This window comes from Hemibagrus wyckioides, linkage group LG11, assembly GCF_019097595.1.
Source record: "Hemibagrus wyckioides isolate EC202008001 linkage group LG11, SWU_Hwy_1.0, whole genome shotgun sequence".
Taxonomy (NCBI): domain Eukaryota; kingdom Metazoa; phylum Chordata; class Actinopteri; order Siluriformes; family Bagridae; genus Hemibagrus; species Hemibagrus wyckioides.
The window spans coordinates 6,883,352-6,910,088 of NC_080720.1; the positions used below are offsets into that span (position 1 = coordinate 6,883,352).

The 26,737-nt window shown below is 40.7% G+C and overlaps 1 protein-coding gene across 2 annotated transcripts in view; it reads left to right on the top strand.

Annotated features, from left to right (window-relative positions):
- nos1apa (nitric oxide synthase 1 (neuronal) adaptor protein a) overlaps positions 1–26,737 on the top strand; it is a 142,593-nt gene that overhangs the window by 111,322 nt on the left and 4,534 nt on the right. Inside the window, exons 8-11 of one of the 2 annotated variants that reach the window (XM_058402593.1) lie at positions 5,667–5,828; positions 11,830–11,995; positions 14,592–14,741; positions 25,905–26,172. In XM_058402593.1, the coding sequence (XP_058258576.1) occupies positions 5,667–5,828; positions 11,830–11,995; positions 14,592–14,741; positions 25,905–26,172 (746 nt within the window). Of the gene's footprint in view, positions 1–5,666; positions 5,829–11,829; positions 11,996–14,591; positions 16,919–25,904; positions 26,173–26,737 lie in introns of those variants that run through there. The other variant, XM_058402594.1, reaches the window with a different exon arrangement.

Below are 26,737 nucleotides of genomic sequence, written 5' to 3' on the forward strand. Positions count from 1 at the left end.
CATCATTTATACCAGCCACAGGTAAAAGTACCTGTTACTACTGCAGAAATACACCTCACATCAGCTTAGCATCCTGTCAGGGATCACCAAGCGACTACTACACCACACAGACCTTTAATCATTTTAAACCTTCTCGGTGGATATTAAATGGATTTTGAATATTAATCAGCCTGTAAAATTTATAATCTGTGAAAATCACTTTACCTTTTTTGTATTCTTTTTCATTTACTTGTTACCCATGTTAATGTTTATACATGTATTTGAATATTATTTAAATGAATATTGATCAGAATTCTATTTTAGAGAGTATATTTATTTTCTTATCAGTCATTAGTCTTTACAATCATCCAAGATCAAAACAACTGAACACCATCGCTCCATTCATCCATCTCTCGATCCATCCATTTTCTGCAACATCTATCCTACACAGGGTCTTGATGTCCCTGGAGCTTATATCCCAATGGTTAGGATGTTTGCCTCGCATCTTCAGGGTCGGGGGTTTCCTCTGGGTTCTCTGGTTCATTCCCAGTCTATAGACATGCATTGTAGGCTGATGGGCATCTCTGAATTGTCCACAGCGTGCGAGAGTGTAGGTGTGTGTGGGTGGGTGTGCCCTGTGATGGGGTAGCTCCCTTTCTCTTCAGGTTCCCCTCCTTGTGCCCTGAGTCCTCTGGGATAGACTCCATAGATTCAATGCGACCCTTTCTCTACAGAAAATGGACTCGTAGGAATTTCTTTAGAGAATGAAAACATAATTTGCTGACAATATGAAATAAAATGTATTAAATGATGTGCATTTATTCATATGCATTTACCACATCAAGCAGCACTCTGGCATTCAGCTAAAAGCTTTAAAAAATGCTGTTTTGCTTTTATGATGTTAATGTTATGGGAAGTCAAAAGACATAGTCATATTAGCATTCTGTAGTCCCACAGTAGAGCTGTGGGCCGAAATCCTCCAGGCTCTCAGTGAACACGTGTATCTGAATGCTCGGTGCCATCCATCCCGAATCCCCCAGGTTTAGTCATGCGTTTCATTCTGCAGTGTCTCTAAATGACAGAGAAGAGGACAAGCTAAGGACAAGCTTCTTGCCTTTATGACAGTGCACCAACAAAGTGGTTATCTCTCTGCCTGCTCACCATTTTTATCTGCTCATCTATCTTCTTTCTGTGTCTCTCAGCCTACGTTTTGCTGGAGGCCAGTGAGCAGCTACGGATCCTTATACTTTCCTGCCTTAAGTACAAGATAACAAATCTATCAGTGTAAAGCCATGACCGCTGACATACGCACTCAATCCCCTCTCATGGCCCATTAGTCAGCAGAGCTTAAATCTTCTTCTATATGCTGCTTCATGGCTCATGTGGACTCAGGAAACATTTCAAAACAAAGACAGGTTCATATAATGGGTATAGTTTTGTTTCCCACAGAATCTGATTTAGTGCAGATTTGCTTTGCTTGCATGTCTTCGTTAACCTCTAGTGCAAGGCAGGTAAACATGAGCTACTCAGCCAGTACTCACCATGAGGATTTGGTCATCGATGATGGTTTAGCATGAGAACAATGTCCAGTTATGGATCTGAAAATATTTGGCAGTGACAGAAACTAAAAACACAACAGACCCTTTTCCTTGCTCCAGGCTCAAGTGTTTATGCACCTTCCTAGTGCTTTTTATACATGATATTGTTCTTGTTGACCTCAAGTAACAGCGTGCATCAACTGATGGAATGTTTATTACCATGAAATATGGAATAGAATGGAATATTTAATCAGATCAGGCTGGCCAAACCTAATTGCCAAATCAGGAGTAAGAAAATTGGATTCCCCGAGTGAAGCACGGCGTCTTCTCCAGTAATCAGTGTTTTAAGCCCGAACGCTCAAGTCTGTATTCAGAATCGATTCTGGGCTCGCTTAGCCGGGGAAATCATCATGTGTCTCGTCTCTGTGGAGCGAGTCAGAAGTGGTAATGTGAGAAGCATCGCTATGAAACAAAAACATAATCGCTACAAATTGTCTTGTAAATCGCCTTAAAGGTCGCAGTTGTCATAACGCGCTCATGGTAGTTACTTACATCGACCTTTTTTTGGGTCAAATTTCCACTGCATAATTTATTTCAGTCTGTGTTTCTGCTTTCGCTCTATAGTGATCGGTGGTTCAGAAGACTTTTTGAGAGAACTCCAGACGAATTCGTATAAGACGAATTTCGATCGAATAAAAGATCAAGAAGGCATCAACCGCAACATGTTTCCTCACCTCAGAAGTGATGTGACACGTTCAAACCAATCATGTTTGCTTCTCTGGAACACCAGATATCACACAACCACAGACACAGCAGTACTCGACTAGTAGAGCAGAGAGTGTGATCTAAATCACTGAGTAATGCTTAGTCAAAGTGATTCAATATATCCCTTCAAGGTGACTCGCAGCTGTCTGCGCAGTGTTTTCGTTTCAGACAGGCCAATTTTCTCCGTGAGCAGTTCTTGGCCGTTCTCTCCCAGGCTCCGGTCGTGGATATGAAAGTCACAGACTCAGGAAGTCGTCTGTAGGAGCAGGTGGTGTTTACAATGCGCCATTCTCCAGGGCTGCCCAGATAAACAGCTGTTGTGTTGTATGTCATCACAAAAAAAAAAAAAAAAACTGGCCTCATCAGCATGCGTTTGCAGCCCCTGGTCTGGCCTGTGTTTTCCTCACCTGCATTAATCCTGTGAGGAGTATGAGGAATGACACGGAATCTGCAGAATCATAGCTTTTAGCAACATGTTCTGGCAGGAGGAAAAGATGAGAGTGTGTGTGTGTGTGTGTGTGTGTGTGGTTTATACAAGAGAGAGTAGTCATACCTTGAAATGAGGAGTCATCTATCTTGTTTGCAGAAGCATGAGACGTTTCTCTAATAGAAAGCTCTGCATAAGTAGCCTGGCTGTCGTTTTTAAGATGCTACCTTTGTTCTTGTTGTTTTTCTCAAGCCAGGTATTTAGACTGTAAGATTTACAAGCTTGGAGATATGTGGGTGGTGTTTATAAGATTTGCGCAAACCAAATCCCGCACATTTAACAACCACTAACCGTTTTGCAAATATAGTCCCAGTCATCCATCTCTGAGAAATAAATCACAGCTCTAGTCACCTTTATGTGTAAGTGATGCATTACTCTGCCGTCCTTGTGTTTCTGTGTTTCAGAGTCGACACACTTGTGTTCATTGTGCGGTGCAGGTGTGCCTTTTCCCCCCCACACACACACCCAGCATCTGAAAGTACACGTCAAACTCGTGCCATTATTCTATTCTGCTCTCAGAGGAAAAGAAAACAAACCTAAAAGCACTCCTTTAATAACTGTCACTGTCTCAGTATGTCCTGTTGCACACCTGCAGTGTTTCATGCCACAGTATTACTAGCTTTACTAAAGAACGGATTCTGAAAGTGAGACTGAGCTTCAAGTGGAGTGTTTTAATGACTGAATGCACTTCTGTACACGCTGTCCACTGTGCTTCTATTTCAGACCCTGCTCTCAGTGCTGTTTATCTCCACACTGCTTTCATCACTCAGAACACATGCTTGATATTTCCATTGCAAAAACATTTGCGTATCGATGATCTGATTGATATGTTAGCGTGACTAGGAGATATTACAACGTTGTTGTCGTCCTTCGGCTGCTTCCAGTTACGCGGAACCACAGCATATCATCAGATCTGCACGTACTGTATTTGATTTTGGGACAGGTTTTATGCGGGATGCTTTTCCTGACACAACCATTCCATTTTATCCGGGCGTGGGAGCAGAAATAATGTACCCAAAAATATTACCAGTATTACTAATATGAAGACTGCATGGCTGCTTACAAAGAACTGACCCAAGCCAAGCATTCCATGTCAAGGATCCTGACAGGAAGTTGTTGGAAACTTTTTCCTTGTCGAAGCAGAGACCAGGAGACGTTGGGATATCTTTCAAGCAGAAGTTACTCTTTATTGAGAACTCATTCTGCGTCGCTGTAGTCATCCAAGTCTGACTATAGTTTCAGCTCTGTAGAATTTATACTTTTCCAGGGGGAGGGATACATAGAGGTGGAGACAATCTAAACAAAGCCTGCAACTGCAGTACAGGAATCAGCCCGGTAACGGAATTTCCCCAGCCCTGATCTCATCAGCATAACAGTGTCATTCAAAAGCATAGGTGCTAATCCAATCAGCCTGACAGTATCACCCAGACCTTCACATTATCATAGAGACAAAGGCACAGCCTGGCCTTGAGATTAGCATTCACATTTAACCTGGGACTCTGCCCGGTGGTCAGGAAGGACATACAGACAAAAGGTTAATGTCTCAGACACCTAGGCTGCTTGATCTTCTTAGAATGTCATCATCTTTACCTTAAAATGTAAAACCCAATGTACATAACTTTTTAGTTTATATACTATTACGTTGGAACCTAGATTTAACATTTTATAAATTTGTAATCCAACAAAGTCATGCCACCAAGCTTGGGCTAAAAATAGAACAGACCACCCACGGCACCAATCATGCTGAAGGCAACGTTGGTATCGTGGGTTGAGAAAATGCTTGGTATGCCGATGCAAATTTCTTCAAATTCAAGGTGAAAATTCATTGTAGAGGGCATTCGTATGCTGAGGTTCCACTGTATCTTAGTATATTACATCGATGAAGGTTTCTCAGCAGTATCGTTAGGTTTGGTTTTTTTTTTGACATTTGTATGGTCAGCTCTTTTATAATGCTCACTGCTTTTCCAATGCTTCTCTGCATGTGGTTCATATTTTTAGACATTAACTATTATAGGCTTTTTAAATGCACTGCTGGGACTTTTGATAGCGAGCCAAAATTTCTTGACGCATATCGTGTACTAAGATAAGATGGTTTGCCAGACAATCTTGCAGTCTGTCTTTCTGCTCGTGTCCGTCTGGTCATCTCTTGATCTGTTTGTCAGTCTGCCACTTACTGTCTACTGAAGTATTGATCTATTGGTGTATCAATCTGTCTGTCTGTCTGCCGGTGTCGGTCTGTCTGCCAGTGTATCGATCTGCTGGTCTCTTTGCCTGTCTATCAGTCAAGCTGTATACCTGTAAGCCTTTCTGTCTGTCTGTAGAGGGCAAGATTATCCGATTTCCATTATCATATTCTGATAGGTTTGTAGATCAGTAACCAAACCTTTTGTAATATAAAACAATCCCACTTTTGTTCACTATTAAATCACAGTTGGGAAATTTATTCAGGTTCCATAGCTGAAGAAGTGACCATGTCTAACCACGACTAATCTGAATATCGGACAAGATTCCATATTCCAAGCAGTATTTTGTGAATGAGCTCTTACACGATACTCTAGAAATCGTTTTCTTTCCCAAAGAAGCATAAAGTCCTCAATCAAGACTTTTTAAACGAGAAAAATTGAGTGTTTGACCCACACAAGTATGTATTTAATCAAAATCAGTCACTCAAGAGAGGTTCTATTGAAAAATCACATTTTCGTGTTTAAGGGTACTTTAACTGAAGCGTCTTTAACATGACACAGATTTCACAGTGTGAGGTACATCAATAGGTTTAGATCAGGTTACACAGAGTGACTGCTATGCTCATGGAACAGTAAATGGTATGAAATCGGGTATTTATTCACTGTAAGAAACTCACATCCAGTGCTGATCATCGTCTCCTTTGTATATTGCAGCTGTGTGATGACGCCTCCATCCTACTGGCTTCTCCAAAGATGCTGCTCCCATCGTGCAGTGAGTTGGCAGCCAGTACGCCGCTCTCTATGCACCACCAGCTCCAGCTCCTGCAGCAGCAGCTCAGCCAACAGCAGCAGCAGACCCAAGTGGCTGTAGCTCAGGTACGAGACCCAAAAAAAGTTTTAGGAGCATACATAATGAATAAAGTGATGGTGCTTTATTGGGTTGTATGTGTTGGGAAGATGACACACTTTACCTGAACTTATCAGAAATGCAAGACTTTTCAGATGGAAGATAATAAAATGTGGAATGTTACGATAGAGATGGTACATCTATATCCATCTGCCCAGGGGCATCAGCAGTCAGTGATGTAGAATATTAGCTTTGAAGTGAGCTATCAAAGTGTGTCAGATGCAGCTTATTAATTAATCCCTTCGTTTGTTTATGTGTGGCTTTATCCTTTGGGAAAATGATGAAAAGACGATGGGTTGCTCTTTGTGCATATATCAGCATAGAAGAAGAAAAACTTTTCAATCTGTTCACAATTCTCTAAAGTGTACAGGAGTGTGTCGTTGTGGTTAGCCCGGACTTATTATTATACGTTTGTTATCCTTTTCCTCCGTGTTGTTGACTTTAGTAATGGAGTAATGGAGATATCAGATTGAGGAAGACGTTCATCTCATCACATTCCTGCATGCATCTTGTACGTTGATTGTTATGCAGCGAAGTGACATTTCATGAGCAGCTCGTAATGAGACTTCCTAAAACAAGCTGTTAACCGAATAACCTTCATTGCATACGAGAAATAATGCTTTGTTCTTTAACACTCAATCAAAAATATTCACCCTTGTCCACATGAAATTATCCGCCCCATTACACCAGAGGGAGTTTTCCTTTTCTATTAAGCCTGAAGCCGAAGATAGAAATATGGTCTGTTCTCCTGTGTGTTCGATTATTCGACCTGCACTAGATTAATAGACAGGTTCAGCACTCTAGACACGATGAGGCCCAGACCAGCTAAGGAGATCAGCTAAGATCAAGCTTTGGTAGACCTACTGAGATATGGATTCATAAATAGAACCGAATGGAACTGCTTGATCATAAGCCTCAGAAATAACGTTGCACTATTGTTTACTTATAGCATAGTTTAAGAAGCGTTCTCCAATCTAATTGGTCATAGGTGTGGGCTATTTTTTCTTTAACAACAGCAGCTCTGACAGCTGTATGGTTTATATTAACACATCATATCTAAAACATTGTTTCTATAGTAACAGCTTGCATATGGATTGTATGACACACACTCCAATATGGTGATGAGGAGACATTTGTTTTCCAGCACTGCATTTTGTAGATTCTAAACATCACGACATGCTGTATTTCTTATATCTGCTCTATGATAACAGGGACTAACAGATGTTCCACAACATTAAAATGCAACTGTAAATGGATAAAACATACATATTGTTCCTTAATGAATAGCTAGCTTTAGGAAAACGCTCTGTTATTAAAGAAGATAAAACACTTGACATCAGTTGGCAGCACAGTGCACCACTGTTGATTATCTTCCCACAATTCTTTACATAATTCTGAGAAAAATGTTCCGGTGTAATGTAGAAGAACATCTCATAGTTTGAATGAAATATGAGACCAGCTTGGAAAACTCTGCGACATAAATAAACAAATTAATCTGAATATGATTTGAATATATCCTCTAAAGAATGTCCTCATTTTTTATTCTGCACCACAGAGCATTTCATCCTGAGGAAACATACACGCTTATTTCATAGAAACCATTCGCATTGTGCTCGTTTTCTTCCGTTCCTTTGCTTATCAGCTTTATCTGTTGTTCTTAAACTGATGTGGCGCCATGTATACACACTCTCATCGATCTCCCTGGACCGTCTCACATAAGGACGGAGCTTTCTATATCCCATTAAGAACACACAGCCTCTGTGATGGCGCTCGCCATCGGACATGACGGCGAACAGATTAACCTCCTATCAGTGCGTCTTGTCTCTCGGACACCAGAAGGACACAGCTGTATAATCAGTCGGTCCAGCTAGAGAGAGTGTTTTCTATTATGGATATATACCACAGTAACCTTTCGAATAATGCGCGTGATTTGCTTTTATAGATTAGGAGTTCGAGATCAATATATTTGAGATGTGTCTCCCACAGGAGTAATGAGAGCATGGATAAATGGATGGATGTAACAGAAGTGTGGTTCCTGAAATTTTAAAGCATGAAATGAACACACAAACCCGGTCACGTGTTGAGCAAAGTGCTGATCTCTTATGGACACGCTTTGTTCAAAATCATTTGTAAAAAAAATTGTAATGATTTTTAATTCATCGTCCGCTGTCACCCCGAAGAGGACATTTTCCCGTGCCACTGTCACCTCTGACTTGCACATTAGGGGTCTCAATTGCTTTTAACTAAGCAGCTTTGCAGAAATCCAGACCTAGATTTAGATCTTTAATGTGCATTCCAGAGGTGACAGAAGCAAGAAAATACTCCCAGAGAGCACCGGTTCAGCCGAGTGCTAGGGTAGATTTGTAAGACACGTCACGTATTGAACTCGTCTCCCTCCTGCAGTCTGGAATAAGGTAGCGAAGCATTCAAGCCCTCACAACCAGACTGTGTAACAGTTTCTTTCCCCAAGCCATCAGACTCCTTAATTTCCAGAGACTAGACTTAACACCAACACACACACTGTACATCTATACACTCCGATTGCAATTCATGCACATGTAGTACTGTGGAGTGTGTTTTAGTTCTGGGTTTCTCTGCATTTTATTTAGCACCATGCTTCTGGAGGAACATTGTTTCATTTCACTGTGAACCGCACCAGATATATCTCTGTTACTCGACTAATATTTAGCAGCCAAAATGCACTACAGAGCCATGTATCCTGAGCAACATGACATACTCTTTATAAATAACAGCTCAGTTTTTCAGACTCCAAGAAAAAGGCTTTTTTTTAAATGACTCTTCATTTATTTTTTCCCCCAAAATGATAGGACTTACTGATTTGCCCCTTCAGACCCTGCAACTCAATTATGTCTGATAAATTCAAGTGGGCTATTTATTAAACGTATTTCAGACATTATAAAAAGGCACTGCAAGTCCTTAGAGAGCGATGCTGTCAGGTCTATAGCAAACTAAACGTTCAGGGTGAACCTGTTCAAAAGAAAGCTTTAAAAATTCCATAGACTTACAACTCCTTTATCCTGTCCCAGCATCTAGCCTTCAGGCTTTAGGTGCACTTCAATATTTTTTTTTTAGATTGCTATACTAATGCCACCGCTGACGTCAACTGTGTGGACAAAACAGAGCAAAGGATTAGCAAGTGTGGGTGGAGAATGTTAGCCTTTTTCGTTCAAGGCAAAGCTGTTAACATGCTGTTAGACCTGGTTATGTTGTTTATCACCTGCTGATTTCTCATCTAAAGTTATCTTATACAGTTTCAAGCACAGGTGAGAAAATCAGGCCTGTCTTTTTTGAATCGGAGTCTGAAACGCTTATTGAAAGCTGTCTGCAGTCTGCCCCTGCCATGGTTAAATGATTTATTGTCTCCTGGCTCTGTGGGTTGCCTCTAATGGAAAGCCTGACTTGGCTTTTTCTTTTACTCTTGAAAATTTATTACATTACATTTCCATAAAGAAGTGGGGAGTTTTATAGGTGCTGTCATGAAGATGATGTGATGCATGTTGGTCCAACACTCTTGGCACATGCTCTTTTAAAACTGGTCTGCTTTAAGCATAAGATGAGCACTTTATATCCTTTCGTTATCTGTTAACCTTCTTCGGAAGCGTCATTTGGATTTAGTTTTAATAATACGTCATGAATCAGAGTGTTACAGAGGTCTGCAATCAGGACGAAGCATGACTCGTACAGGAGCAACACCTACTTCGATTCTTCACTTTTTATGAGTGTTATTTTTATAAATGCTGAAAATCCTAAAAGCTTTTTTTAGTTGAATTACTGAAAGGAAGTATACCATGTAATCACTGCATCTGGTTGCTCCATTTTCTGCTGCAAATCAGCACCCATAATAATCGGTGTCTTCACGCTGCCATCTCAGTCACCTATTGTTCCTTCCTCTATCCATTTTTTTCCCAGACAGGAGTATTGTTACAGTGCATCCAGAAAGTATTCACAGAGCTTCACTTTTGGGATTAAATTCATTATTTTCCACAAACTTCTACAAACAATACCCCATAATGACAACGGGAAAGAATTTTGTTTGAAATCTTTGCAAATTTATTAAAAATAAAAAACTGGGGGAAAAGTTTCTCCCATTCTTCTTTGCAGGACCTCTCAAGCTCCATCAGGTTGGATGGGGAGCATCGGTGCACAGCCATTTTCAGATCTCTCCAGAGATGTTCAATCGGGTTCAAGTCTGGGCTCTGGCTGGGTCACTCAAGGACATTCACAGAGTTGTTCCATAGCCACTCCTGGCTGTGTGTTTAGGGTCATTGTCCTGTTGGAAGATGAACTGTCACCCCAGTCTGAGGTCCAGAGCGCTCTGGAGCAGGTTTTCATCAAGGATGTCGCTGCATTCATCTTTCCCTCAATCTTGATTAGTCTCCCTGAAAAACTGCTAAAAAACATCCCCACATCATGATGCTCTCACCACCATGCTTCACTGTAGGGATGGAATTGGCCAGGTGATAAGCAGTGCCTCATTTGCTCCAGAAATGAGGCTTGCCATTCAGGCCAGAGAGTTCAATCTTTGTTGCAGCAGACCAGAGAATTTTGTTTCTCATGGTCTGAGAGTCCTTCGGGTGCCTTTTGGCAAACTCCAGGTGGATTGTCATGTGCCTTTTATTGACAAGTGTCTTCTGTCTGGCCACCTGAGTGACCATACAGGCCTGATTGGTGGAGTGCTGCAGAGATGGTTGTTCTTCTGGAAGGTTCTCCTGTCTCCACAGAGAAACGCTGGAGCTCTTTCAGTTCTTGGTCACCTCCCTGACTAAGGCCCTTTTCAGTTTGCTCAATTTGGCCGGAGGGCCCGCTCTAGGAAGAGTCCTGGTGGTTCCAAAATCCTTCCATTTACGGATGATGAAGGCCACTGTGCTCACTGGGACCTTCAATGCTGCACAAATTTTTCTGTACCCTTCCCCAGTTCTGTTCCTTCGATACAATCCTGTCTCAGAGGTCTACAGACAATTCCTTGGACTTCATGGCTTGGTTTGTATTCTGCCCTGCACTGTTAACTGTGCGACCTTATATAGACGCGTGTGCACCTTTCCAAATCATGTCCAATCAACTGAATTGACCACAGGTGGATTCCAATCGATTTGTAGAAACATCTCAAGGATGATCAGTGGAAACAGGATGCACCTGAGCTCAATTTTTGAGTGTCATGGCCAAGGCTGTGAATACTTATGTACATGTGATTTTTAATTTTATTTTTAATAAATTTGCAAAGATTTAAAAAAAAACTTTCACATGGTCATTATGGGGTATTGTTTGTGGAAATGTGGAAAAAGTGAAACACTGTGAATACTTTCCGGATGAAACTGTATGTCTCTAATCAATGCTTCATGTGATTGTAGTTTCTTCCGAATGGCTGTGCCACTGTTGCTGGTGTAAAGATACATATGGATTCTTAATTTAGTTCAATTCCATTATATTTGTGTAGCACTAAAGCAAGGGGAAAGAAACTCAAAACTCAAATCAAGCAATTCTAGATGATGTTGGATAGTGGGATTAGAAATGATTTCAGTGTGTAGAAGAGTAAAGACTAAGAGTATTAAGAGTACTAAGAGTGTGTGAAGGATGTTCAGAATGGTTATATTGTGGATAAGAGTCCTAGGGTGAGCATAGATCAGGCTTTATGATTACAGCAGGAGGTTTCATTTTTTATCAGATTCTCCACGAAGCAAGGGTATGATATGGGCGCAGACAGTTTTTGGGACGTGATCATTTTTCCAACAGTTGTGGGTGACCATCCATAGCAGCACAGCTGCAAGCACAGAAAGTAAAGCTAAAATGTATTTTCTGCATCCTATTTCAATCCTGCCACCAGACTGTCTTGATGGTTCATTATAATTAGGATCCTCTTTCCATGAAAGTGCAGGTCCTGTGATGTCTAGAGTTACCATCCAATATGAGGAGAATATGATGTAGATGATGATGTGCTGTGTGTTATCTCAGGTTCACCTGCTGAAGGATCAGCTCTCTGCAGAAGCAGCAGCCAGGATAGAAGCTCAGGCTCGAGTGCACCAGCTGCTGCTGCAGAATAAAGACCTTCTGCAACACATCTCCCTGCTGGTCAAGCAGATCCAGGAGCTAGAGCTCAAACTGACTGGTAACAGCTCCAGTGAGTCCCTCTCTCCGTCTCATTATCTCACACATTCTATCTATCTATCTATCTATCTATCTATCTATCTATCTATCTATCTATCTATCTATCTATCTATCTATCTATCTATCTATCTATCTATCTATCTATCTATCTATCTATCTATCTATCTATCTATCAGATTCTCTGTCTTACATTCCATCTCTTTCTTCCTCCCCCATCTGTCTCTCTCAGTCCTATCTCACTCTTTCTGTCTATCTATCTATCTATCTATCTATCTATCTATCTATCTATCTATCTATCTATCTATCTATCTGTTTGGCACTCTCTCCCTGCCTCTTTATCCCAGTCTCTCTCTCGGTTTCATCTTTCTCTGTCTCTCAATTTCTATCTCCCTGTCTGTCTCTGAATCTCTCTGATTCTCTGTCTTACTGTCCATCTCTCTCTCTCTCTCTCTCTCTCTCACTCTCTCTCTCTCTCTCTCTCTCTCTCCACTATTCTCACTCTCACTCCCTTTGACAGTGATTCTCATGTTTCGTCATTTGTCTCATCTATCTCTGCCATGTTTAACCCACACAGTGTTCCCAGCTCAACTGCACACCCTGTTCTGCTGTTTGTGTTCCGTTCTGTTTCATTTTCCTCCCATGCTCCATGTTAAAAAAGAATAATAAAGTAGGATAAAAAGAAACTCACAGTATAGCCAGACTTGAGACAGACTTGATAACTATATTTAGTGTTCACCAACAGAAGTAAGAGATTAAGATGTCAATGTGGTAAAACACAGAGATAGATCATACTCATGCTTCGGGAGGAACCCATGACAAATTCCTCTTGAGCTACACGTCTGTCTCCAAGTCGTATTTCTTTTCTGTCTCCACTTCTGTTTTTTTTTTTTACACTGATCCTCCTTCACTCTCTATCTTCATCTGTTTTTTTCTCACCAAAAATGTCGGTCTCTGATCCCAATCCCCCCCCCCGACACTCTTTCCTCATTTGTGTTCCATCAAACCCCATCAGGCACCATTTTACACCGTGTAAGACCGTTCACAGAGCTAAAACTCTCCCGGGCCAGCCGACAACATCCTGCACATTAGCCTGGAAATGATAAAGTGCGTTCACCCCATAGCTGCACCCACTCCAATTTAGAGACGCATTATCCTGTTACAGTGTGAACTTCAGGCAGGCAGGTAGAGCCTCTCTACAAAACATAAAACTGTTACGCATTTGTAATAAAACACAGCGTGAGATTTGGTCTTGGCCTCTTTTTTTTTTATCTGTTCCCTCTACTCAGTGTTAGTCTGAGGTCATTTTATACCTATAGTGCTTCATATACATGTCCAGACTTTAACCAATGCATTTAGAAATTACTTAAAGAGCAATGGACCTCTCTCTCTCTCTCTCTTTCTCTCTCTCTCTCTGATCTCTCAACCTAATAAATGTTCTTTTCAAATGCTCTTCAGCAAACTGTCAGGAGGAAATGGTGTTCAATTTAAAGAGCATCTTAATTCAGAGCCGTTAAGCAAAACACACATACAATACAGAAATCTTCCATTTTCAACATATTTTGTATAATTTAATGGAAAAGAATTTTACAGCGGTTTTTATAACCACGACTCAGTAGGGGAGGCGGTCCTTCTCTGGCAGGCACTGTGAATCAGGAGTCATTATCGTCATTAGATTATTATTATCATCATCATCATTATTATTATGATCAGGGTAATGGCACTTTAGTGGTTATGACATTGTGCTACTGATCGTTAGGCTCAAATCCCTATTATATCACGATTTCTGTGGGGTTCTTGAGTAAAACCAGTAATCCTTTAACTACTCGACTGTATCTATTCTCATTTGTAAGTCATTTTGGGTAGAAAAGCATCAGCCAAATAAATAAATGTGCATGTACAGTATATGATCAAATGTTTGTGGACATCAGACCTCCATACCCATATGTGCTTAATGATCATCGCATTCCAGATGCATTTGTGAGAGGAGGCACGGATGTCAGTTGAGAAGGTCTGGAGTCGCTGTTCCAGTTCATTACAAAGGTGTTGAGGTCAGGGTTCTGTGCAGGACTCTCAGGTTGTTCCACTGCACTTTTGGCAAACCATGCCTCATGGAGCTGGGCTTTGTGCACAGGGGCATTGTGACGCTGGAACAGGTTTGGGCCTCTTACTTCCAGGGACATTGTAATGCTGAAACGTGCAAAAACATCCAAGTTTGTGGAACCACATATGGGTGTGATAGTCATCTGTCCAAAAACCTTTGGCCATATAATGTAGAGCTTCTAGGAATTCTAGTTTATAAGGGATATGTGATATCTATAGTTTGCTTCAGTGTTGTGACTAGATACGGTATAACTTTAGTACTTGGATTAACTGTGGTTCTGCTTGTTTACAAGAATTTAGTCAGTCATCGTACAGGTAAAGAAGATGATGCAAGAGCTAATTATCCCCAAGAGTTTGTCATTTGTTATCCTTTGTAATGGAGGAGTAAGACCTTGTAGGCGTTAGTGAAGGTTAGGCTGATGGAGGAGGTATCCGGATGGAGGCAGGAAAATGATCCAGTATGAATATATCCATCTAAATGATCTTTCTCTCTTTCTGTGTCTGTACAGTGGGATCTCAGGACAGTCTACTGGAGATCACTTTCCGAGCCAACGTGCCCCCGATCATCTGTGACGCTACGACACCACGCCCCGAAGACATGGTCCTGCCACCGCTGAACGATGGCACACAGCTGGCTCTGCCCCTCAGCAGTCCTTTAGGTATGGACCAAAGTCTGGTTAAGTTTGAGTGTTTCCGTTTTCTCCCAGGACCACCTCAACAGGAGCAGAGCCCTGCCCCATCCCAGGAGGAATCCCCCTCATCCCGGGGTGAGCTGCTGGGAAGCCTGGAACTGCTCAAGTTCCGCGAGTCAGGCATCGCCTCGGAGTACGAGTCCAACACGGACGAGAGCGACGAGAGGGACAGCTGGGGACTGCAGGACGACAGCAGCCTGCGTCTGCTCAATGTGCTCAACCAGCATGGCCCCTCTGACTCCCTGGACGATGAAATCGCCGTTTAGGCTGGGGACATGCTAATGGCTACAGCTAAGTGTGCTAACTGCTCATCTGTGTCAACTGCTATTCTCACTAGTGACTCTGAGAGACAAAAAAAAAGGCAAAAAGGGTGGGAGGTTTCATGTCACGTTTTGTGTCCCAGGGCCTTTTTCCATTGCACATAACAAGGGTACCAGTTAGACAGTTTTGGTATCCCATCAACAGGAACCAATAGTACTTGGGGGCAATAGTTCATCGCTAGCTGGTTACACATGTGAGAAGAAATAATACACAACATACACATGATAAAATATAGAAGGGGAAAAAATATTGGTTTGTTAGTGCCATCTTGTTGACCTTTGTTGTTTGTTGACCTCATTTCTGTTCAATTTTTCAAAATTCTTACCAGCACAAACTGTTTACAGCACAAATGCAGCATTTTCTCTACATAATTTTTTTTTTCCAACAATTTCATCACATCCTGAGCAAGTTTGGGTTTGTTTTCTGTAATTTCACAACACTCCATAGGAGATGGTTCAGCAAATTGCTAATCAGAAGGAAATATTAAGCCAACACATCTCTGACTGCATGTCGTTGCATAAAGTGTTGGCACTGGGACCACTCTTGTCATCTCTTGAACTGAAATTGAACTAGAACCCCAAGTTCCTTTGGTTCCTTCTAGTTTGTTTTTTTTTTTTTGGAATGTCCTGTGCAAATACAACCAGTAGATTCAGAAACCGTTATGCCAAGCAATGCTAACTCGCTACATGACACCATAAACGAGCGGTGAGCGTATGAGTGAAATATAGTCTAAACGTATTATTTTAGAATCTGTGTCACCATGTTATCTCTCTTAGTTGGGTTGATTTTTATTATACTGCAGTGAAGCATATTCGGTATACGTGCTCTGTTGAAGCTGTATCACGTTAGTTTTCTCTCCTGTGGTTTTATTCCTGTGCAGATTAATGCATGTGTACACTGCTATGCACTCTGCTAACCTTAGTGTTACGGATTTAACATCATATAACGACATGGGTAGCTGAAAGTGAGACAACGACGCTAAAGATAGCAGACTGTGCGTTGAGGTTTATTTGCTTTAAGTGAAAGGAACGATACTTTAACTACAGATCAGAAGCATTAACTTATTGAGGCCTGAGGTGAACAAGGCAGCTTTAAGGTAAGAGAATCTAATTAGCTAGCCAAGAACAAGCTTTGTCAGCTCTCCTCCACTCTATTGGCTCTTGTATCGTTAGCAAGCATAAATTCCTAAGGCACAACATAAACGTATGGCATGATTCCCTGACTGCCAGTGCTTGTAACTCGATATTTTTTTTTAATTGAATGAAAGAAAGCATCCATTCATCCATTCCTAAATGACCATACAACATTTTTAACAAGGTTACTTTGTTAATGGCTGCGGTTTGCTCTTTAATGAGCCGGTTTCAACAGGTACTCTTTAAAATCACATTATTATCAGTATCACAGTATCAGTGGGGGGGGGGAGATAATTTAATTTAACTTTTAAAAAGAAAGATAATTGAATTTTCATCTTCCCATCATCTTGGATGAGGCGAATTCCTTTCGACAAAAAAGACTCGTGGAATATATTCAAATACAGTGCAGATATTTCCTAGGGGTGAAAGTGGTGAGTTTCATGAGGTTGAGTAAATTGTAAGACATGAATAAAACATACATTTCATAACCTACAATGGATGGCTAATGGAAAAGGCCATTTCATGTCAGAGATGATAAATGGGTTCATGCATTAATATGTAAAAATTAACATGGTTTATGTTTCTGTTTCAACTTAAAGTGAGGCTAGGACAAGATATAACATTTTAAGATATAAGATTTTTTATTTTTTTTAGTTATTTATCCGAAACGTGCACAGATTATGAAGGACACTTTACTTTATATATATATATATATATATATATATATATATATATTTGTCAGTCCCTCAGGGAGTTTACAGAGTCTTTTGTTATTATCGCAGGGGGAAAAAGCTGCGTCTATTTTCGGAATTTGCGATGCACGGTTTTTCATGATTTTTTTTGCAGAAAGCTACTCGATTTGGTGAAATTGTAATCACGGGTGGTTCTTTTAAACACTCGCCAGTGAAGAGACGTGGAAATACTTTCTACGAAAGCTGTACTCATGTTCGATGCACACGAATCGAAGAGGGCTTTAACTGAATGCTCGTTGTGATGTCACGTGACACTTCTCGGCCCAAATCGGAATAATTACAACCTCAGTTTGCTTGATTTTGCGTTAATTTCTGCAATCACAAAATCCAGAAATCCTGGAGGGACTGATTTGTAAATGGATTATTAGCGGGACATGAATGGCAGCTCACACACAGAATCACACGCATAGTTTTGACATCTCTCAGCCACATGCTCTACTGATGGAGCGGCAAAAATACAAGTATCGGAACAATTACCCCCTTGTTCTTAATTATTGAAGGAGGGGAAAAAAATACAGCTTACTTCAGTGCAGTACAGAAGGCATAATTGCTCCATTTCTAGAGACACTGCTGTGTTATCCACCCTATTGCCTCGAGTCACTGTAAATTGCTGTAGTTAATAACTGTTCATTTAGATGCTTATGGGGAAAAGATAATTAATGTCTGTGTGGCTGGATGCTCGCATGTGAGAGCAGTGAGACTGCGAGTGCTCAGGAATCCCAGGAGACAGTAGAGCTGTACAGGAGGAAACTCCAAACGTGAGATTAACACATCCAGGCTCTCCGGCACTGACGAAGCTCATTTAATATAACATATTTTTTTCCCACATGGACTGGAGCCAGGCTGCTTGCAGTAGTGCCGTTTAAGTCTCAGTTATTCAATGGCGTCTTTTGATAAAATAAAAATAAGTGAGAATCGCATTAAGCTAATTAATAATTGCCTTTGATAAAAGCAAGAGGGTTGAAGCCTTCTTGACATTCGCAAGGGTTCAGTGGCTGATTCTTTGCCTCTGACATTTCTGTTCGAGCGTGATATGTTCAGTGAAGCAGAAATGTATGAATTTTAATAAGTGATGATCTCAAAGTTGGAGTTAACTTCTAGCTTAGTTGGCCCAGATATATTTCTGGTGAGAGAGATGTTTGAACAGAGCTTTGCTTGTCTGCTGGCTTTAATGAGTGTGTATAAATTTGTCAGCAGCCAAGGTGAGAGCAGCTCTGTGACTCAGCCTGACAGCTGTACATCTTCATTGGCCTTCAGGGAAAGTGTGATGGATTGTTACTTTCTGATCTACGGCTGTATTTCGCCGCGTCATGCCACGGCTTTGGAGGATTCGGTTTGGAGAATGGAACTAACCTCCCTGAAAGTTACTTAACAATTTAAGATGTTTAATATCTCAAAGCCACAGAAACTGATACAGTTTATCAGAAGATCTTTACTCGTGAGCGTGATGTGATTTGATCTGAGGAACCCATCCAGTCAAATGATACAGTGGGCTTCATTAAGGTGCTTTTAAAGCTCTTTAAACATTTCCTTACCACGTTTCACATCTAGTACCACTTCTTACCTCTCTAAGCTTGTAGCAGCTAACTAATAAGCCTAGTTTGCCCTCTGGATTAGACTTCTTATTATCAGAAATGATGGTTTAACTCTGGTGATGAGGATGCTGTTTGTCTGTGGTTTCATTGGCACAAAAACATTAGAATATTGGCAGGGAAATGTCTATAATTCAACATGAGTTAATTCTCCTTTTGTTCACTCACTTTAAAGACCCCCACAGACTCTTTGTCCTCCATGTTTGTTTGGTTTTTTTATATTCAGTAGTCCTCATTGGCCAGGAGATAAAAATGCACTCAAAGTCACTTTTCTTAAAAGTTTTTTCAATGTGGCCAAAAAAAGGCATATATGTGAAAGCCCCCTTAGGCCAGTGTGCCACTGTGATTTGCTGTCTGACACTGATGCTGGTTGGGTGTACAAACTATTGAATGCATTGACTGTGTGCTTTCCTGATTAGTTACAGTGTCTGAAATCAATGTCAAATTATATATGATTGTGTAGGTGTTATAGGTAATATTTTCGGATTTTTTTTTTGTGCCTGCTTCATCAACAGGAGGTTTTGATATACTTTGTTGATCTGAAGAGGAAATGGAACAGTTGTTTTGTGTTGTTTAGTAACAACGCTCTCCTGTCTGAAAGCTAATCAAAGCAGGGAAATGGGGCAGATGAAAAAAAATCATCTTGAGAAGGAAATGAAAAAGATTTCCTGTAACTTCTGAAAGCCTTTTGATAATTTCCCTGGGATCAGATTCTATTTGAACATGCTTGTCCGTCTGAGCGCTGATGTTCAGCCCAGTAGCATTTGAAAGACATCCACTCAATATGTCGGGAAGTAATTAAAGTGAATGCAGATGTTTTGTGAACCTTCTTTTGTTAGGGTTCCACCTTAGACTTGCTGCGCTTCAGAGAATACCAGCAAAGAAAATCTATACACATCAAGGGGCTGTGGGTTTTTATTTTTTGTTTTTTGGCTGTCAACCCAGAAAAAGCTAAATTAACTGCCAACACATCATATCCGAAAACCCAGAGGGCTTTCCCGTTTTCTTTCAAGTTGGTGCTGGAGATTCACTGCTTCATCACACACTCATTTCACACATTTCTCTTTATGGAATTAGGAGACGGTTAATACAGAGCAGAAGCAGGGAATCAGGACCTTTCCCTAATCCTATAGACACAAACATGAATGGTGGCTCTTGTGTAGCGCAACAGAAAAATAAACCCCCGTTGTCCAGATATCAGAAGTTCAGTACTTGAAAATGCCACAGCAATCCATATCCAGGAGCCAACAAAGCAACACTGGCTGTTCTGACTGGACAGGAGGACTGGCATAGTCTCTTTTCCCCCATAAATTACAGTGACACTGGTCAATCATGGCTGTCTAAGAGCTCATGTATGTGGAGGAGTTTGTTATGCTGCTTTGTGACACAGCAGGAGCAGCAATTAGAAGAAAAAATATATACAGGTTGGCTAAACATGTCTCAGAGGAAGATTCATTCCAGACTTGAGTATAATTTATCGGCAGCATCAATCTGGCAACCTAATTCTAGGAAAAAGGGGTCTTATCAGCGGTGTAGTCTGGTCTTTATACACAGTATGATTTTTATCAATGATTTTAATCACAGTATACCTGCAGCCCCGGACTGGATCACACCACCGTCTATGTACCAATAAGGGTTCTTCTCATTTCTGAATGATTTTATATAGAAATCCCTGTGGTACAAACTAGCTGCAAGTGCAAATTTTACATGTAAAGGATATTTGCTTTTAGAAACATTGCTTCGGTCACAGTTTTTAACCTATTGGCCATTCAGAGGGAAAGTAAGGAAGATAAATATGGAGGACAAAGTGCTAGTGAATAGCAACATGCTGAATCACAAATATTTCACTGCCAGTATTTCAGCCAGGCTATTTTTGCGATGTTCATGGTGTGTTGTCGTTACCTCCATCTTTCTTATTGAAAATAATAAACCTAATCTCGAAGGCAGTAACCAGGTTCTCCCATCATATCAGGGCAGAACATGAAAACAAGTATAAACCCTTTAGAATACAATGTACATGCATTAGTGCAAAGAGGTTTATGTTTTATACAAGTTATTTATTTTTTTAAATATAGTTTAATTAATTCACAATTTAGTGAGACTTTACAATAAAACAAATCTAAGATTATTCTGCTTATGGCCAAAGGTTTGTGAACACCAGATCATCACACTTATGTTGTTCTTGTTAAACATCCCATTCCAAAGTTATTATAATAATGCTACAATAGGCTCCACTCTTCAGGGAAGGATTTCCACATGATTTTGGGGTGTTTCTGTGGGGATCTGAGCATTAGTGAGGAGGTCTAGTGTGCAGTCAGTGTGGTAGAGTATGGACAGGACTTTGTTTGCTAAGATTAGCATGGAAAAACCTTCACATGATGTGCATGGTAGCATTGTCATGCTGAAACAGGTTTGGGCCTCTTAGTTCCAGTGAAGGGAAATTGTAATGCCACAGCATTGAGTTCTTTGTATCAACAATTTGGGAAGCACCAAATTGGTGTGGGTGTGATGCTCAGGTGTCCATTAACATTTGGCCATATGGTGTAGATTTCAAATAATTTCCTTACTCTACAGTCAGATAATTTTGGAAATAAATCCTCGAAATAAGCAAAATTATCTTCCAGTAGAACAAGACATTTACGAGCTTTTCTTCTGGGGAGGTTTTGCAGAATAGTGTCATCTCCATAGATCGCCCCCAGTGGACTCTATTCATTCAGAATAATTCAGAAATCCAGTACCGTTATGAACCAAAAAAGAGTGCCTACCTTTTCTTTGGGCAGTGTACTGTATAATTTTGCACAAGTGCTAGAATTATCAGGGTCTAATTGAAACAGTCCAACATTCAGCCAGTGTGAAGTAAACAGCACTTACTGCCTCTAAGTGCATGATGAGCTTCGACTCTCTGACATGGCAAGGGCAGATCATTTAATGAATTATTGATTTGAAGTCAGACAAAAATGGAGGTGTACAGACTTGTCTAGCAAGCTACTGTTCCCTATGGGTTTGGCTAACATAGCACTTCTTCTCAGCAAGTCCCTTCAAGCTACGTCTCTATTCTAGTCCAACATTCACCCAGAGAACATAATATCCGACATACATGTTGTTGTGTACTTGTTTGGACAGTCTGACGATTAATTCCGCTAAAGCTTTGGCGGTTACCGTTCCACTCATCTATTGCATACGTTTGAGCTGTTTAGCCTGCGACCCCATGTGTGGCGCTCCTTAATGGCGAGTCGCTGTCTGAAAAATCGCATCCTGTGCCTCTGATGGAGCTGCACTCTGACCTTTCAACTCACGACCCAGACACTGCTGCGTTTCATCAAATGCCATAGAGCAATTTCAGCTCCCAGCCCCCCAGCACAAAGACATGTAAGTTAAAGATTTATATCCAGGCAGAGTGTTGAGATTAAATATTAATGGTTGACCCATCATCACACGACCTGATCATATGTTCAGCCAGATATGACAGAATGGACTGATCTAATATGCTCGTTTCGACAGGCAGATTTTTATATGGCTTTTGAAGTACAAGGTCCCTGGTGGTCCGGTGACAGGAACCCGAGCTCTCACCGCCGTGGCCTGGACCCAATTCCCTGGCAGGGAACCAATCGAGCCACTGAGGGGTCAACCATCAGTGCCAGGCCACAAGCCCCGGTAAAATAGGAGGGTTGTGTCACGAAGGACGTCTGGCATAAAACCTTTGGTAAAAATAAATAAATAAATAAAAGATATGCTGATTGGATGATTCACCGTGGTGACACCGAATAGGGAGCTAGGCCAAGAAAAAAAATTAATAATAACTGGTGCAGCTGAAGTTAAATGTCAAAACATATCACTCGAGTCTCTGCCTGCAATTGATGTTATTGCTTCTGCAAATAAAGAAAGTGCTGTTTTATTAATATGACCCCATTAGATTGAGTTGTCATTTTAAGAAAGTATGTCACCACTTACCAACAGCTACAGTATATAGCCTTAGCTTTCTGATTTTTTTTATTTATTTATTTATTTATTTATTTATTTATTGTCTGACTTGTTGCTACAGCGATACAAGAGCCACCTTAAAAAAAGTTTTCTACTTTCTGGCTTTTTCAGCTGAAACAGCATTCAGATTGAGTGGAAAATGACAACGGAAAACGTGAAAGAACTTTCTCTGCCCACCAACTTTATCTGTGTTCATTAGAGAAAGGTGCCACCTTCGCTAACAAGTAAATCCTAGCAAGATGAAACAGGAGTAGGTTAACTTTGATCTGTCAATTCACAAGCCAAAAAAAAAAAACAAGAAGGAGGAGGAAAGTGCCGTATCTTTGGATGGTGGGGAACAAAAATGGGGGGGGGGCATTGCCATCTCATCCAAAGATTGTATATATGCTAGGGATTTAGTGGTAAGATTCTGTGGGGTTTTTTTTTTTTATCTCTGCCTTGATAGGATTTTCTTGTTAGCAATGTTGGCACTTCTGTAAGGAACTGGTTTCATGAAGATTTTAATGTGTGTAAATTGGTTTCTTTGCAGGTCAGACTGTATTGCTAGTTTAAGGATGATTAATCTGAGCTGGGTTTGAGCTTTAAGACATGAATTTGATCAAAAAAAAAAGTGGTCAAAGGAAAATGGGTGATTATATAAATCCGAGAGCGCTTCAGTAAATGGAGCACCCTAGGCTCATGTCATTTTGTGTAATTGAGTTGAGTGGTCAGTGGAGCGTGTCTGAGTGTTCTCATGAACTCAGCAGGAACAGGCCATCCTGTGGCGTTTCGGAGCTATGAACTCTTACTTCTCATCCTTCCCCTCTACCGCTCCTCGTGGCCCGTTCATGTCACATCGTGGCTTCTGTCTCTGTGAAATGGTGTTTTTTTTTTTCCAGACTTCGTTACACAGAAAAATAGCATATCTGTGAGAATGGAAGTGCACTTAGTGTGTAATTTGTCACTGACCCTTGCTTTCACCTTAATAAAACTTTATTTCTTCTTTCCTTCCCTTTTTAATTTCCCTCTTTTGTGCATTGAAAGTTGAAATTGTGGTAGGAATCAAAACCCCGAGGAAGTTTGGAGCCAAGTATGTGGTCATCTGAGTGTCGGCCATTTTCAGGAAAACGACTATTCAGATTTTTTGGTGCAAAGATTCCACTTTATTTCAGTTTCTTTTTCCCCCTTAAAAGAACTGACAGTGGAGATGCATAAACTCCCCCCTTTGAAATATTGTATATTTTTTCCCCAGACTGTTTAAAATGATTGACTCACCCTAAAGGCCATGTATGTTCGATCTCCCCGTTTGCTCCTAGTATAGGTCAGAAGTTGTTTTCTCAGTATTCTGGTCAGGTTTCTTGCAGCGACGTTTTTTCCCCCCCCAGGTTTCTCATACACAGACAGATATCAGATGCAGCAGGCAGCCTGTAGTAGAGAAGAACAGATCTTGCCACACATTACAGACCCTGACTATTGTTCTGGCCTTCTCATGAGATTTTCTAATCTTCTGAACCACAGTCCAGAGCTCCGTGTTCATGCTGCCAGTCGAGCCCTGTAGAGGAACACTAATATTTAACCCATTAGATCTAGAAACAGTTGGATAAACACTCGCACACATACAGAGGTACTTGTCATGTAGTCATAAGACATCGCAAATAGACTCGTGTTTGGCTGATCACAGGATCTCCTTCATTTAGTATAAATAGGTGGAATGTTTATTGGCTTGTCCGATCAGAGATGGTTGACCACTTGCTCTTAGTATGTTTTTCAAATACAAAATATTTTTTCAATTATATTTTGTGCTAAAATAGAAGCCAGTAGCATCATCTGAGTCTGGGGAAGAGATATAATATGAATATTTTTACAATTCTAAATCTAAAAAGGAAATGTGCAGCATCTGGACAATTCAGTGTTTAAAAATAAATGTAAATGTAAGATCCTTTGTACAAAATGTCAGTGTGCCCGACTCCTAGAGCAGACGAGTCCGTCAGCTCGAGAGCACACTGTCATTAAAGCACAAGGTATACCAAATACTCTCAAGTTGTACGCTGATAATTAATGAATGACTTAATTATCGTTAGAGAATTGATTCACTGGAAGTGCTTTGGTATAAGAGGAATAAAACACGTCATGGCACGCTATTTTAGGAAAACTTTGGGTGGTAGCTCTGTGTTGGACTTCGTCACACCACCTGAGTGCGGATGATTCTCCTAGAACTACATCACCCCTGACGTAATTTAATTATATATGAATACAACGCATACACAAGAACACACAAATCACCTTACGTTTCGATTTTTAATAATTCATCATCATCCACTTCCGATTTCTCTCGCCATGTACACAAAGCTTTATGATCTTTTCCATCACTCGGATGTGTCCCTTAAGCTGAACCAAATGGAATTTGTATGCGAGAGTTGTTTATTGTTCATGAAATCCTAAACAGAAATGCAGTCGTTAGCTTTTTATTATGCAAATATTTTTCTAGCACATCTCCCTGCTTTGCCCCTCCAAATATTTTCCCTGCATTTCAATGACTCCTCTGTCCAACATTTGCATAGCGCGATGGTACAAGAGGCTCCTCCGGTGTACAGTGCTGATAACAACATGGCTTAAGAAATCTTTGAAAGTGCTTGTTATCAGTGGGGGAAAAAAAAAAGTGGGTTAGGCTAATGAGCTTTCTCCTGCTCCGGCTCTCATCCTTCAGCGAATTGGCTGAAAGCTGCTTGGGGTAACAGGCTGAAAATCACAGTGGCTGCAAATGGTCTGTGTACATTAAAGACACATTAATCCCCTGCTTGGCTTTCTAATGGCAGCAAAGTGTCAAAATAGGATGTTACATCTGTGGGTTTTTCGGTGTTATTATGGCATGTTTGTATTCTGTTTTCTGCCTCCTGTGTGGCTGTGGCTGTGTGAGAGGAACCAATAGCAGCTATGTAAAGGTAACCGATTTATTCTATCAGAAGTGTCTGCATGGGGAAAATATAACCTTATATACTGTATATATGTATGTACTATTATTAAAGCATTCCATTTCTCCCTCAAATGCTTTCAAAGAAATATCAGGAGGTAAGAGCACATTGTGAAATGTTATTTATGCTGTGTCGTATCGGTTGAGCTTTATCGTGCATGTTTTAATGTTTTCTAGAAGGATGATTTTTTTTTTTTTTTTTTTTTTTGCTTTAGTCTTTCTAAATGTCACATGATGAATGAACATCGCTGGCGGAATCTGCTTTTTCCCCACCTACACCATTATTATTTATTCACCGTTCTTCCAAAGCTCTTGTATTTATAATCTTTTATCACTACTAAAGAAAAAAATCCCTGCAAACAAGCACGACTGTTTACCTGCTCTTTCTCATCTCTCTGCAGTTGACCAAAGCATGTTTGAGAACTCGAGTGCAGGCGAGCAGCTGAAGCAGGGGACGAAGATGAGCTCCGTCTCGGGCCGCCGGGACTTCTCCTCTCCAGGAGGCCAAAAAAGCAGCACACACCTGAAGAACCTGGGGAAAGCCATGGGAGCCAAAGTCAACGATCTACTGCGTCGTAAAGAGCCCGGGAGCCTGGGCGACATCGGAGTCACTGAGGTCAACAAGAACGTCGGAGCAGTGTGGTCCAGCCACAAAGTGACTGCTAACAGGTAAATAATAATACTTACTCGCTCGCGCTCTGAGCATCTTGTATCTTTTTCCCCTCCCATGAGCCCCATTTCTACTTCATTAATTCTTCGGAGTTTGTGCATAATGTTCTGGACTTTTCTGTGCAGTAAGCATTATATTGGATCAGCCCTAACAATTTCAAAAAGTTAATACTTAGTTAGACCAGTTTAATGAACTGCATTTTCTGTAAACTCTTAATGCATTTTTTTATATAATTATTCTTTCAAACAAGTGCCATTTTTTGGTGTATATATATATACATATATATATTCTATCAGCATCCCTAATCTGTACAGTAAATTATAGTATGTTGTTTTTATGCTTTTTTTAATGATATGTAAGTCAGACATTGAACTCAAAATCTCTATATTTACGATGACAGAAAGCAAGAAGGCATATTTCAAGCAAAGAGCTCAAAACACTTGTCAGTCAATCTGGATCTCGTGTTTGATTAGGGGGAAGAGAGTAGGGCTGATTTTTGCTTTCTTATCCTTGGCATTGCTGGGATTCTCAGTATCTGTCTCAGTAATCAATGTGTCGCACCAC